This window comes from Eutrigla gurnardus (assembly GCF_963514095.1).
Source record: "Eutrigla gurnardus genome assembly, chromosome: 8".
In the NCBI taxonomy this organism is placed as follows: domain Eukaryota; kingdom Metazoa; phylum Chordata; class Actinopteri; order Perciformes; family Triglidae; genus Eutrigla; species Eutrigla gurnardus.
This window is the reverse complement of record NC_139922.1, coordinates 4,083,485-4,099,602: the sequence shown is the minus strand read 5'-3', so window position 1 is coordinate 4,099,602 and position 16,118 is coordinate 4,083,485. Positions and strand designations below refer to the sequence as shown.

The 16,118-nt window shown below is 42.0% G+C and overlaps 1 protein-coding gene across 4 annotated transcripts in view; it reads right to left on the bottom strand.

Moving 5' to 3' along the window:
- The window catches only part of LOC311016669 (immunoglobulin superfamily member 21-like), a 28,471-nt gene extending 14,200 nt beyond the window's left edge, over positions 1 to 14,271 (bottom strand). For all 4 annotated transcript variants that reach the window (XM_084014529.1, XM_084014531.1, XM_084014530.1 and 1 more), the window contains exon 1: positions 14,138 to 14,271. In XM_084014529.1, coding sequence (XP_083870655.1) covers positions 14,138 to 14,201 — 64 coding nt within the window. In that variant the 5' untranslated portion in view covers positions 14,202 to 14,271. The remainder of the gene's footprint in view (positions 1 to 14,137) is intronic.
- Between the last annotated feature and the right edge of the window lie 1,847 nt (positions 14,272 to 16,118).

Below are 16,118 nucleotides of genomic sequence, written 5' to 3'. Positions count from 1 at the left end.
TATGACTTTTTCAGACAGTGGAGAATAATATGACTTTGGCGACCTTAAAGCTACTTAAGAGGACACAAAAATGCAAAACCAGTGGTTCGCATTTCTGTAGTGCTTTTCTAGTCTTTTTGAAGCACTGAAGGCACTTTACACTACATGTCTACACTCACCCATTCACACTCACATTCACATCCATACATTGATAGCAGAGGAGCCACCTGCCCATCAGGATCGAACAAAAAACCCATTCACACGCATTCACATCCCAACGGCTCAGCCTTCAGGGCAATTGGGGAGCTGGGAATTGAACCACTGATCTTCCGATTAGAGGAGGGCTGCAGTCGAATAGTCTGTTTTGCTAACTGAAGAAGTGACCCGGAAGTAAACAAGTGCAAAGGAAAGGAGCTCCAATGCTTCCTTTCAGAGCTCTTTTAGCATCGGATGCAACGGACCTTCCTATGCGAAAGGAAAGGAGATCACATTTAAAGTGCCACACACCTCGGCCGTTCATGAAAACAAACGATATGTGTGATGTGCATTTGCATATTTAACAATTACTTTCATGCAGACATATTGTAATTGGAATTGTGTTGATAAATGTATGTGGGCAGTGATAATAATTGAATGGTATTTTTATTTATTTAAATCATGTTACAAATGTTTGATAGAAATGTAAATAAAGCAAACAGTTAAACAGGAAGGAGGAGCTGCTGGACCTGAAGGTCAGTGAACCAGCTGTTTATAAAACCAACATGGGGAGAAGTAGACGACGCGTTTTTGTAGTTCATTATTGTAGTTTCTCCAGTGCAGACGCGTCAATCACCCGTGCCGATCATCAGCTGTCAATCATCAGCGGCCGCGTTATAATGACGTAGCCTAGTGAAAGTACGGTCGGATTCTCTGAGCACCGCGGCCGACTTTTCCTAAATCCTTTTGAGTTATCCTATCGCCTTTCCGTGACCTTTTCCCCAGAGGTCAAGGAATAGGAGTTAGGACCTTACTTTTTGACTATTCGATTTATCGGTGTGGTTTAACCAGATTAAACGATCAAAAACAACAAAACAACAAAAATATGTGTCTTGTGATGACAGCAGCAGCGTTTGGGTTGAAGCGCTCCAGATTTCTTTCCTGACACTTGAATATTTAATATGGACTCCATCCGTGGAGAGTACGGGATTAAATGAGGAAGGAATGCACATCTGCTGCATCTGAATTTCTTTACGACTCTGTGGCTTTTGTGTGTTAGCTTAGAAGCTTAGCACCAGTCGGTGCTGTTTAAGCAGCAGAGCGTGTTAATGATTCCATCCATTAAGGCCAGCTGCCCTGCAAGTGTACTGGGCAGCGGACTAAAGGCGGAGCCTGACCTCAGCCAATCTAATAAAACACATCTGCACACTGCTTAGAAACAATAATCCCCAGGAGCACCAGTATTTACACCAGCCGCCACATTTACAGATCGCTGTGCTGTGAGCGCTGGGATTAAATGGGTTAATACAAATATCAGCTTCAACTAGGACCTATATGTTCTCATGTTGATTACACACAGAACAATGTTTCATATATGAGAATATATGTATTAGATGTGATTTCATAAGTGAAATGCAAAACCACACATACACACAAAAACATTTCACATTATAGGGAATTGTTATTGGACACGTGTGGAAGTGTTTATCCTCTTCAGACACCAGCATGTGAAACATTGATTTCACATTTACTGCACATATAGACACACTTGGTTTTGCAGATTCACATTTTGTTGGCAGATACAAATTGTTAGAAACTGTATGAAAACTTTAAACTGTAAAGGTCACATTGAATATCAAATGGGTTTCAAATGTAATGGACATGTCACATGTGAAAACCAAATCATGTGATGCAGGCACGTGTGATTTTCAGATACCTCACTTATGAAATGCAAGTAGCGAGGACTAATCTGTCTTCACAATAAATAAGAACATGGAGAAATGAAAGCCTCAATTATGAAATGTACAGTGAAATAAATAAATATACTCCCTTATTTTAGTATTCATTTAATTTTATAGTTCATTATTTCTCATTGTATTATTTTCTATTTAAATTGATTTCCCATTGTATATCTCTTTATTTCTTCTCCATATGCAAACTAATTCCCATCCTCCCCCATCCTACATTTTCAGTCCCAGGATGATTGCTGTCCTAAAGCCTAGTCCGGTCCAGGGGCCGATCCTCCAACAATGTGTTGGGGAGAAGGTTCTGGCTTCTTGTGAGAGATTTAGATTCTTGCCTCTGTAATACACCAACGTACAACAGTTTCATGTGGTAGCAAACTATTTAAAGGTATAGTATATCGGTTTAATATACAACCACCAGACACAGGAGCAGTCTCCTCCCACTGGCTGTCACTGTGATGAACAGTTAATATCAATAGTGTATCCATAGCAACCTGCTTCATTAATAATTACATATTTATTCCACAACTGTTTGCACCATTGCACTATCCTCATAGTGTTTACAATGTCATGGTCCTGTGCTTTTATATATACTTATATTTATGTGTGTACATAGTAGTCAAATATTTATGTTTACATTTGTTCGTTTTTGTTCAGAGAGCAGCTGTGGTGGAGCGAGCTCGAGTACAAATGAGGAGAGGGAGGGAGAAGAAAGCCGTGAATCAGAAAATATCAAAAATACATTTCTGATTGTTTCACAAATAAACACATCCACACCTTCCTCACGGGAAGGTTCTGGCTTTGGAACAGCTCCATCCTGCAATTTATTACATAAACTGCAAAAATGAAATGAACTATAACAAATACTATTCATTAAGAATGTATTCTTATTTTGTTGAAATTCAAGCTGTTGCAATTTCAAAGCCAACTGTGCTGTGTCACATATTAAACCTCACATAGATACAATATAACACACACACCATGTGTTCTTTTGGACATTTTGTGAAAAGATGAATTTCAAAATTGTAAGGGACTGAAACAAAGCCCGGGGCTGATGTAGTCTTTGTGTGGGCTGCCTTCATGGACCAGGACCAAAACCAAAGGCACCTTGTAGAGCAGCAGCCCGGCGCTGCTGGGAGGCGCTCTGATGCCCTCTGTCATCAGTCAGCCTCACCTCCACAACGCCGGCCTGGCCTGCATGACGTCAGCCTGCCTACAGATTATTATTCCCATGTTTTCCTTTTAATCCTCCGTACAGCTTTTCATCCAAAGAGCCAGCATTTGCCAAAGTCTGGCCTCCACACACACACACACACACACACACACACACACACACACACACACACACACACACACACACACACACACACACACAAGAGATTAACACATATAAGAATAACACTGAAATCAGGGGGGGGGGGGGGGGGAAACAGCATGATAACTGATTCATAATGTCAGCAGTCATTAAACTGAGAGAAAGCATATTCAGGAATGAGATTAAGGTTAGTGAAATGAGATGTATCACTGACTGGCTGCTTTGTGCTACTTTAATGTGACAAACATGGAAAGGACAAAAATGGAACAGCTCAGTCTACAGAGGGCTGTGAACTGTGAAGTGTTTGATTTTCATGCCTTGTGTTGTCTTTGCTGGAGATAAAGCTGTCTTATGCAGCCAATTCTCTCCCTCTTTGTACATTTCTGCCCTGCTGTCAGATAAAAGACTCCACACACATCAGCAGAAAGACGACAAAACCTGATGCATTAGGAACGGTGGACGTCAGGCGAAACAAAAGAGGGAAATATAGGAAGTTCACCTCATGCTAATACCGGTCTTTGATCACAGAGCTCAGTCAGTTCCATATTCAAGGCGACCACATCTGTCACCTGGCTAACAAGCTGCCAACCTTCAGGCCAAGATAGAAACTCCTTTCATCTTCTCAGTATCACTGAATGTTCTGCTGACCAGACACATATTGAGTTAGATGTTCAGACCAACGTCATGTCTGTGAGAAACAAACCTTTTAACTCCAAACGGGATGATTCATTTGTCGAATTAACGCATTTTTTTTTAATGCAATACCGCTGTTGGCTCTCTGGATGGGACGTTCAAGTATAAAAAAAACAAAATGGACAATCGATGAAGACGCAGCCTCATAGAACTACTGAAATACAACGGCACCACTGCAGCAACGTGGCATTAACCATTGAGCCTAATCAGCCACCCAGCTGCAACAATAACCTGATGAACAGACATTTTTCAGCAGCTGCAGTAGTCTAGTGAGTCTCCACCACATCACTTCATTTAGCTGGGAAGGTGTCAGCTGTGTGTCTGCTGATAGAACCTGCCAGGGTTTCACCGATGTACTACAGCTGTTAGGACGTCACGCTAGAGAGTGTCTAGGAGAGAGAGAGCGTGTGGCGGCGTTACAGCTGTGAATGTAGGAGTGTAGTGTGTGTGTGTGTGTGTGTGTGTGTGTGTGTTTGTTGGTGAATAAATGCTAGAAATAGACACAAGCTAAGTTCCTGTCTTGTTGTCAGCCAGCTGATAATGAAAGTGAAGGGAGTTAGCCCCAGTGTTAGCAACAACTGTGGTTGCTTCGGCTCAGTAACACTTAAGGTGGGATGACCTTTAAGGTGGACCAGCGCTATTCTCCTTTAAGTGACTAGCTGCTCCTCTTAGATTTCATCTTTAATATTTATTTTTCTTTTATTTTCTTCTGTGTAACTAAATGTTAATTGCTAATATCCCTGCAAATACTCTGTGTCTGTATCAGGAAAGGCAGAACGTTGAAAGTTTTCAAAGTTATTGTTAGAACTGTAATGGAATATTATTATTTAGTATGCATATCGGTCTTGGCAAGTACTGCAAATTAAGTACTTGTCTAACAAAGAGTGATATTGGGCTTCAAATTCTGGTACATGCCTTGTCATCTATCTTTCCATTCCCACAATAATATACAGAGAACATCACATTTTTTTCTACGGATGGTGATTAATCGTGATTAATCCATAGCTACCCTGTGGTTTTAATCGTTTGACAGTCCTAATTATTATATGAACAATTAGAAGTTATTTCTTCCCTCTATAAAAAAGGGCACATTGCACTCAGTTGTGTAATGTTGTGGACGCTGTAATAATAATAATTAGTGCAATATCATTTGTCAATTGGACCTTGAGCAAGGGCAGACAGTGGTCATAAATGACTCATGGTGTGATTCAGCAGGTTTGATCCATTCTTTGTGAAGTCTGCAGCCTGATAGAGGATCTGTGAAGCTGTACACAAACTACAGCTCAGGCTGGTGGAATTGTCATGAAGTTACATTTTTGAGTTACAGTTCATCCTGAGGGAACATGAATGTCAGAACCAAATCTTTTCAAGAAGTTTCACTCCAAACCACAAATGTAAACTTCATGGTGGTCAATAGATCACCAAAACTTCTGGCGACATAAGGGTCTGAACCAAATTTGGACCAAAGACAACCTACCATGAATTGTTGAAATATCAAAGGTTCAAAGTGGTCACCTCTCCAACCAATAGAGAGACAGACGTTGCCATTCACAGAGCCATGACACTAGACACAAACAGTTTGTTTTATGTCTTCGAACTATATCTTGCCTGTTCTCCTTATAGTTTCGTTCCATCAAAACGAAACACAAATTGTGAATGACATTTTGATTTTTTAAATTTTGATTTTGTTTTATTTTTATTTCAATTCCTTTGTCATTTAAAGTCAAACAATGACGTTTTTGATGACATCTGCCCAAGTAGTTGTGTAGCATGTTTTCTTTTGTCTGGTTCATTGTCCACATGCTGCAACTGTTTCAAACTGCAACCGTTTGGTTTGGGGAAAAAATAATTTACCTGGAAATGTAGGAGCGTGCCTATGTTCCCACAGCCCTATGTTCCAACACTTCCCACATTTCTAAGATTTCTTTTCCAAAATTAGGCCCTATGTTCCCACAGTTCCCAGATTTCTAAGATTTCTTTCCAAAATTAGGCACTATGTTCCCACAGTTCCCAGATTTCTAAGATTTCTTTCCAAAATTAGGCACTATGTTCCCACAGTTCCCAGATTTCTAAGATTTTTTTTCCAAAATTAGGCCCTATGTTCCCGCATTTCCTTTCTCATAAATTTCACATTTGATCCCCGTTTCTCCCAATTTGGTAGCCAATTACACCCAACCTATTATCCAGTAGCAATGGACTACAGATGGAATGTAGCTTTTAGCTAAACATGGTACACCCATTTCATTTGTTTATTGCAAACATTTAATGTAAATGCACATTGTCCTTCTAAATAAACAAACTAAACTAAGTAGCACAGAGGCCTCATATTGACTAGCTTCCGGTCAGATCAGTCGAATGAAGTGCAGCAACTGGACGTAAACCATAGTTTGCAGTGCATCAATACCTCAGGAAAGCCAGGTTGGCGTAGAGGGGGGTGCTCCTGGGATGCTTGGAGTCACTTTCCAGCCCTCTGGAGGCGTCCTAGGCTAATGGAGGAAACGTTAAGGAAGGAGGATGCCTATTTGAAAACTCCTCTGTGTCAACCTGTCAGTGTCATCAAGTCTACTGCACTACTCTTTTGGTGAGTGTTTTTGGCACATAAAGCATATTTACATCTTGTCCTGTGTTTTGAAATCAATTGTCCCCTGGTAATTGAGGATTTCGCCACTTAATCCCACGTCTGGCGATTTGAAGGAGAGAGCTAGCTTCCAAACTATCTTGAGCTCAACACCGTTACTCCAACATGGGTTACTGTGGAGTGACGAACCCTCATACCGAAATGAACCTCACCTCCATCAGTTATTGCAATTTAGACACAGTGCACATTTAACTTTCTATAATTCTTTAATGAACAGTACACATTCAAACAATCTAAATAAGTAAAACGTCTCACTATTCGTGCGGTTCACTTAAAACTGGAAAGGCCTCTAGTACTGCTCAACCTTTTATGTGCCAGGGACAGGCAATCTGTAAGTGCTGTGACTGCTGTCCTGCTGAAGACTGAACAATAGTAATACGTTTTTGCTTATTATTATTGTTGCAATGTTGCAAATAAAAAAAAATGCTGCACTATTTATGCAGTTCTCTCACAAGGCTTTAGTGCTTTTCAACCTTTTATGTGCCAGGAACAGGCACTCTGCAAGTGATGTCCTTAGAGAGGAGACTATTTCAAGAACAAAAAAACACAAAGCCAATTTACTATAATGAGCTTACACTGTATCATTCATTATCCGGTGGTAAGATTGTGGTAAACAATTGTAGAAAGACCAAACATTAAAATGACTTGTACATAGCCATTTTGCAACAGCACACATTCAACATGGTCATTTTGCAATAACGCACATTCGACATGGTTGTTCGTTCTTTGGTCCATGTCCCTCTGAAAGACATTCCACATAACTGGTGGAAAGGTGGATCCAGGGCAGATGTATGTGTTCCTCATGTAGGTGATGAACTCTTCCATTGCAGGGTAGTGTCTCACAAGACGTCTACAGCGTGTGTTAAAGTTAATCTGAACCAGAGCAAGCGGTAGGTAACCTAGTGCCATGAGTTTGCGGATGACCCGAGCAAGGGTGCGGTCTTGGTGGTAGGGAACAGCCAATCCAAGCTCTTGGATCTTCCTCTACAGGGATTGTTTGAAATGAAAATAACAACCTCCAACCGTGGCTTGAGGGAACTATGTTTCCAGTGCTGTCTTCAGGGCATTTTCAAAGTCGCAGACGATAAGTTGAGGGCACCAATTGTGGTGGGTTACTTGGCAGATGGCCACTTTGACAGCTTGGAGTACTTGCTTGTAGTGTCCAATGGTTCTCTGCTCCATAAGCACATTAACAAGAGGCAGTACAAAGCCATGATGGTTTCCCAATATGGTAAAACACTGTCTGTATGGTCGAGGGCAACTCCTAAAGGTGGCATCCATGTTAGTTGTTCTACATTGTTGCAGCAGGGTCAGATTCTCATTTGTTGCAAACACCAGTATGCTCCAATCATTGTCAGCATGGAGCAAAAAAAGGTCTTGGGCCCATGTTTGGGCCCATGAGCCTTTGACCTCCACTTCATCCACAGTGGCTGGGATCTCTGGCATTGCCTTAGACCTGGCTCTCTGCATTGGTGAACGGATTGACTGAAACACTGGTAATGGTGGTCTATCGCCTCCTCCTTGGACTACCCGACAATGTTGCACAAATTCTGCATTGTAAACTCGTCTCACTGGCACCATTGGATCCTGCCTCACTTGAGCCACAACATCTTGTCGGAACTGAGCTCTGCTGACCTTGCCTTCATCCTGGCAGTGAGTATGGTCCTCCTCATGGAACCCAATCACTCTGATAACTGGATCGTCATCCTCTTCATTCAGCAGGTTTGTGTAGACCTTTGCTCTGCAGTTCTGGCGCCAGCAACGCCAATGAATCTTTTTGTCTCTTGTTTAATGTCGGTGGAAACAGAAGTTCCGAACAACTAAAACCTTTCCTCCACGATTTCCAGGGATCAAGCTTCCATGAATAGCAGCCATTTGAGCAAACACTGTGGACCAGGGGGTTGGTCCTGTTCACTATAGCTCTTCACCAAATATCGTGGAAATCTGTGTTGTAGTATTTAAGCAATTGTGCAATTGGTTTTTCAAACTGTCACAATAATAACATGCGCACAGAGAAAAATCTTCGAAATCTTAGAAATGTGGGAACATTTTGAGAAAGCACGGAAGCACTTTATAGTAACCATCCATAATAAGTAGTTGGGAACTTATAAGCCCAAAAGCGAGCTATATGAATAGTTTATAATGTGGGGTATTACGAGCACACCAATGCATTGTTTCTAAAATCAAGGGCATTGAAGTTCAAAGACCTGGTTGTCTGCAAAATTGTACAAATTTTGTATGAAGTAAGGCAGAATTTACTTCCAGGAAATATAAAAAAAATGTTTGGGGATAGAGATGGTTTTCATACCACATTGAAAAGTAAGTGCATATCAGTCTATGGAGTGAAACTGTGGAATAGTTTACCAGTGGATACTAAAGAGAGTAAGTGTCCATTTAAAAACAAAATTTTGTTACATAGGTACATTATGTACGTACATATTTATGTTTATGTATGCAGGTGCATATGCATGTGTGTATACAGTATGTATGTATATACTGTATGTATGTATGTATGTATGTATGTATGTATGTATGTGTATGTAGGTATGTACTGTATATGCATATAGCATGTGATTGTATTACATGTATATACCGTATGCATCCTTTTCCGTTTTTTTTTGTCTGACATTTAGGAAATGAAAACAAAAGTTCGGCATCTATAAGCTCTGCTTCAGCCGAAACCCATTTTGATCAGCCTATTTTATTTTTTCTTGTACTGATTGAGATTGTACGGAGCCCTGGAGGTGACATGAAGGAAAAAAAAAAAACGAAGGTAAAAAAAAAAAAAAAACGAAGGTTAAAAAAAAAAAAAAACTGAGAAGAGGTATGTACTGGGGACAAACGCGAGATCTCGAGAAAGAAACTTTCAATAAATCTTTATTGAGTGTCTTTTGGGGTCTGCAGCCTTCGGAGGACCCAGCCTACGCGGTCTACGGAGGCAACGGGTCTCCTCCTCCGAAGGCTGCAGACCCCAAAAGACACTCAATAAAGATTTATTGAAAAAATAAATAAATAATAATAATAAAAAAAAAAAAGAACTCGAGATCTCGAGTTTCTTTCTCGAGATCTCGAGTTTCTATCGCGAGATCTCGAGTTTCTTTCGCGAGATCTCGCGTTTGTCCCCAGTACATACCTCTTCTCAGTTTTTTTTTTTTTTTACCTTCGTTTTTTTTTTTTTTTTTACCTTCGTTTTTTTTTCCTTCATGTCACCTCCAGGGCTCCGTAAAGATTGTGACTGTGATTGTGATCAAAATTAAAAATACTCATTCATTCATTATCTATAAAGTGCTTCCAAAGAATCTTGTGAGAGGATAGGGCTTAAATTGAAGAGAAATGTAGGAACACAAGACTTAATTTTTAAATTGGCCTAGAAATGTGGGAACATAGGGTTTAATTTTGAGAAGAATCTTAGAAATATGGGAACTGTGGGAACATACGGCCTAATGTAATTGAGAATGTAATTGAGAGTGCAGTATAGTTGTATGGGAACCTAATTGTATCGAGGGCAGAGTTGTTTTCTAGAGGAACAACAGTGCTGATCGGCGCTCCAGGAAGCTACACACAGCTGTGGATTCCCAAGAAATTATTTCAGCACATAATTGCTGCTTTTTAATTGTCTGCATACAAATTCATCAGAAAAGCTCAGAAACACAACGCTTTTCTTCAGAGAGCATGTGGATGTTAAAAAGCCATCCAATTAGAATTTAGAATAATTATGTATTCAAAGGGATGGAGGAGAAATTACAACACATCCCCAAATGCCAATGAACTAGAGCAAATAATGTGGATTAATCAGTTTAAGTAATGGTTCTCTAGTGGCCATCCTGTAACAGCAACAACAACAACAACAGCAAAGCTGTATTATGGTATGGTTTCTTGATTACATTTGGTTGGTTGTCCACCACCACGGTATCCAGTTGGTTAGACATCCCCAGTTTATCAGTGTGGATCTGGAAGTCCCACCGGACCTTAGCTTGGTCATTCTCAACCACCTTTTGGAGGTGTCTTCCATTGTGACCTCGGGACTTCCAGCCCATAATACTCAGCACAGATGTTCCTGTAAGCTATGCCAGCCACTTGGTTATGCTGCCCATTGTACAACATTCCTGCCTGCATCTTACACCCTGCTGTTATATGTAGGACTGTCTCAGGGGCATCTTGCACCTGGGGTCCTGTCTGGTGTGGTAGACCCCAGTCTCTATTGACCTTGTGCTCAGCGCCTGTTCTTGTGCTGCCATGATTAGTGCCTCTTTGCTGTCCTTCAGACCAGCCTTTTCTAGCCACTGGTAAGATTTCCCCATATTACACACTTCTTCTATCTGTTGGTATATATGCTGTGCATCTGGATCTTGGTTGTTTCATCCTGGATAGTGGCTCTGATGCTCAATAGTCCTCGGCCCCCCTGTTTCAGCTTGGGGGGCCGTACAATCTCAGAGTGCTGGACTTGAGGTGAAACCATCCATGCATGGTGAGGAGTTTTCTTGCCTTTGGCCATGTTATTTTTCCAGCTGGGTATCTGATGACTGAAAGCATGATATGACTGATATTTCCATTCAGGTAACTTTTCAGGACTTGTCTTCTTCTGCGTGGGTATTTGGCTGTGGCTGAGTTCCTTGCGGCCCCTTAATGGTTTCCATTCATTTGCGGGACTCCAAGGTCTTTGTAGCTGTCCTGGACATCTGCTGTGTTGCCTTCTGGTAATTCAACCCCTTCAGCTGTGAACATCTTGCCTCTCTTACAATCCGACCACTAATCTAGCCCGAATGGCATTTTGTTGTCATTGCTGTATATCCTGGTGATATGGATCAGTGAGTCGATGTCACGCTCATTCAGCTTGTTCATACAGCTTGATGTAATCCATGTAGAGGAGGTGGCTGAGGGTTACTCCACTTCAGACCCAGTATCCGTAGCCACTCACATCACAAGTAATAAACAATGGATTCAACATCAAGTAATGATGACCTGGTGGTCCTTTTTATTCAATAAGAAGGGGAAAAACAAAATACCTGGGGACATGTGCTATACAAATAAAGTTGCCTTGCCTTGCCTTACATAATTATTGAAAAATAGGAGAATTGGAGAACCAATAATTTTCTTTTTTATAAATTTGATTTAAGGAAAGTCCCGTTTGTTTGTGAAATGTTCCAGCCGTATTCATTGCGCGATCCACTATGTTAAATGTTTTTAAAGTGATGTTGTCAACAACATGCCTTTTGATTGGTCCATTACGTAAAGGTCAGAGATGTAAACTCTACTATGGTCCGAAAAAATAAAAGGTGCAATAACACTAAATTCTGTTGCTGATGTGAAAGCTTGCATTGACTGGATTCTAAAAATAATATTAACGTGCAAATTAATCGAAAAAGAAATCTTGTCCAGTGTGCAAAGACCTTGAGTGATGATCTGGCTGAGGGGGTCCAGGTCTATGCAGAACAACAAGCGGGGACACAGCATCTTCTTGGTAAATGCCACACTTGACTTGTGCAATTGGCTTTGAGATGGTCGCTAGATTCGTCTTTGGCAGTCCCATTGAGTTCTTGATGAAGGCTCTTAGTGTCTTGTTGATGTTACACAGTTCCAAGCATTCCAGTATCCATGTGTTTGGCATCGAGTCAAAGGCTTTCTTATAATCAATCCAGGCATGCACAGGTTGGTCTGTATGATCTACCAGTATCGAGTGATGGCTTTGTCGACCAGCAGCTGGTGTTTGACTGCTGTGGTGTTACTACCAACTCCTGTCTGAGCCCCGCTCATGTATTGATCCATGTGCCTTCTCATCTTAGCCGCAATGATGCCTGACAGGAGCTTCAATGTTGTGCAAAGGGAGGTTATTGGCTGGTAATTGGAAAGCATTGCTCCCTCCTGGCAGTCCTTTGTGATCCTGATTGTCCACCCAGAGCTTAACCCTGGGTGGGTCCCATCCACGGTGGCCAGGCATTCATGGAGAGTTTTTTAGCCAGTAGGTGTGGATTATATCTTGGCCTGGTATACGTGTGTGTGTGTAATCAATAAATACTAAAGTATCATTATGGTTGTTGTTATTATTATTTAAACCTGACACAGTTGACTGTATAATTGCTCCACATAACAGCATTGAAAGGCTCCATGCTGTCTCAGTGCTGAGAACAAAGCTTCATTTATTATCCAAAATCTAGACAGAAGCTCCCAAGATCATAGACAGAAAATCTGTGAGTTCTGCTTTGGGATTAAAATCCATGCACTTTGTGGTTTGAATAGCCACAAACATTTAATCATTTTAAAGTACAGATTACCTTGAGCAATATGGGTCAGACAATGGGCTTTTTATCCCTGAGAGGAAAAATCTCCCAACATTAGGTGACTGTCATTAACAGGGCCATAAGTTGGACTGGACTGCTGGGTTCATTGTATTAAATATAACAGCAATGTCATTGTGTGTTCTTGAATACTTTTTCTGAAGCAGATGTATTGTTTTCTGTGTTTCTTATGTTTTCTCATCTTCCAACAGCCACTGCTTTGTATCAATTTCATCATGTCCATTTAAAACCTGTTAGAAGGCCCTGGGACCACAATCAGCTGTCCTGCCTTACTGCAACCATACTACCAAAAACAAAGGTCGATACTAGATAATACTACAAATCACATGTAATGTGTTGCCTTCAAGTGCAGTACACAGCAGAACACAGCAGCTTTACTACTCACCCAGTCAGTTTATGTTAATTTGATTTAGCTTTACCTAGGAATGCAAGCGCTATGAGCACAAAGTCAAATTATAAATGTCAGAATCCGCTGTATTGACTAAGTATGTGTCCACATACAAGGGATTTGACTCTAGTTTTTCATGTTAAGATCTTGACATAGTGGCCTCCAAGATGATATCGGGTAATACTGCAGGGCCACCTAAGTTCATTTCATACTTCAGCCGTGTAAATCTATGAACAAATGTGCAAATAATCAAACTACTGAAAGAGTAATTGTCACACAGCTGCTGTGGCCCCTGGAGGTGAGGCCCCTGGAGCATTTGTCCGCTTTGTTTAACTTTTACTGTCACATTTACTGTTTGTAAAATACAGTTTTGACAAATCTTCAATGAATTGCCACACAACAATAATAAATAGTATGACAAACGTAAAACCTCACATGATGTTTAGTGTGGTGGATTGAAGTCTCTGCCAGTTGATTTTTGTCCCGAATGGAAACTAATGTCAAATCCAGTCAAGGTTCACTTAGCTTTTTCTTTCTTTGAACATCATCTCACGGTCTCTCTAGGAGGAGTTTTCCCAGTTGATGTCTCGAGACCAGTATAAAACGTGCACCATGTATTACGACTCTTTTTTGCATTCACACTTGGGTCAGGTGATGACAACTGAGCAAACTCCATTTGCTGATGAAAACCATTAGATGTGCTTGAAAGATTTGAAATCAATTGGCTAAAATGTGCAAAAACACTGGTATAGCAAACACACACACACACACACACACACACACACACACACACACACATTCACTCACACAAACTTTTCTCTGCTCTACTCTTCCCGTCGTTGGACCAGCGCAGACAGAAGCTGCTTGTTGTGGGTGGTGTCCACTTACCAGCTGTTAGAGTGACAGTGAGAGCAGAGAGGAGCAGGCAGCAGAGTGTGAGCGGAGCAGTCATCCTGCTGGCTGCTGCTTCTCAGGACCAACGAAGCTCCGTCTGTCATGTGAGCGCAGCTCGACGCTTCATCTCCCATCATCCTTCACACTGAGGCTGCACCGTTCTGACGCCCGGTTTTATACTCACAGGATTATAGCTGCTCTCTCTCTCTCTCTCTCTCTCTCTCTCTCTCTCTATTACAGTATGTCTGTCGCGTTCTCTCTCTCGCTCTCTCTCTCTTTCTCCCCCCCCTCTCTCTCTCCCCCCCCCCCCCCCCCCCCTCTCTCTCTCTCTCTCTCTGTGAGAATGGCGGAGGGTGTGTGGAGCTGAGGGCGTGGTGTGTGTGTTTTGGCAGTGTGAGTGAATTTCTTTGAACTTTTTCCTCTAATTTCTTTGTCTGTTTATGTGTACATGTTTTCTTTCCAGTTAGTAGTGTGTCTTAGTGTGGTGGCGTGGTGGTGTTTGGTGGAGGGCGAGCAGAGGGCCTGGTTGGCACCATGCCGGTGGCAGAAGTTGTCGCAAAAAACTGGTCCCGGCGATGCAGTGTTCAGTGGAGGAGGGTGGTCTAGCGGTGGGAGAGGTGGTCGGGTACGGTAAATGCAGATTGAATTGTTTCTGAACATTCAGATTAGAGCATCCTCTGTGTGAAAACACAGCCACACAGCTCCACAGGGGGTCTTTCCCAATCTCCCATATGCCTGCAGGCCTGTGTCACTGAATCTGACACGTACCTGTGAACATCAGATTCCATTCTGATTGGTCAACTGCAGTAGAAGTTGGCTTCCTACCAAGCAGACCAAGTTAGGATGTCTCTCTTCCTACTGAGATGACCTGAACACAGGTCTCCCTCCCCTCCTCTCTGGGACTTCGCCTGAGACTCAAGCCCGCCAAACAGCCAACAGCTGTTGGAGCCTGTTTTAGCCTACAAGCCTACAAGGAACGGCTAAAGAGACCCAGCTCAGCTGGTCTCCCCCTTTCAAGACACAAGATCACCTCTAGTCGAGACGCAGTGCTCACTAGAAACTCCTCCATCCACACAAAGGAACTCCAAGGACCTGAAGCGCCGGGAGGTGGCCGGCTGGCGCCGGTCATCGCGGTGGCCGTCCCGGTGGTCGTGGCTGAAAAAGTTGCACCGTTGTATAAAATGATGAAAGCAAAGAAAGTGAAACTGTTGACACTAACACAAATGAACATGTTTCAACGTGTGTGGATCTGATGGATAACATGTCTGATGATGATCTGTTAAAGGTTTCACAAAAAGAAAAACATCTGAATCAGGAAGCCTGGAGTCAACGTCCAAAACCAAATGAACAGCCAAGTCAGAGTGTTTTCTGCCTGACTCAGGAGGAGCAGCAGAATCTATACTCTCTGGCCAAAATAAAACGTTTTTAGGAGTTCACCAAAGGAGCCAGACTTCCTGTTGTAGAGGAGCACTTCTCCAACCTAAAGCTGTTCGTCCAGTCAGCTCGCCCTCTCACCACCAGGAAGTCTGGCCGGTCTGAAGAGGTGCTCTTGGATCTACCGGCTCAGGAAACTAAAATTAAGTCTGAGCGGAGGGGTGGGGATTTTATTCACCAAAATGTATTGACCAGTTTCCTTTATCACTGACGAAATAATCCCAGGTGTTTTATTGAAAGTCCTTCATGAATATGAGAAGATGAAGCTTGTGTTTTTAAATGTCCGCGCCCACCAGTGGGGTGGATAGGGTGGCATTTTTAAACATTTTAAGTGATACCGTTAGAGACTGTGGAGGGGATGATTTTCTGTTTTTATGGGGTGATTTTAACTGCACAGTTGATCCAAACCTGGACAGGAACCATCCTGAGCCATATGCTGCTTCATCCCACAGGATCAGACAGCTGATAGAAACTCAGTACACCTGGAGTCATATAAGGGGGACCCTTTATCTCTGTCCAGACTGGACCGCCTCTATTGCTT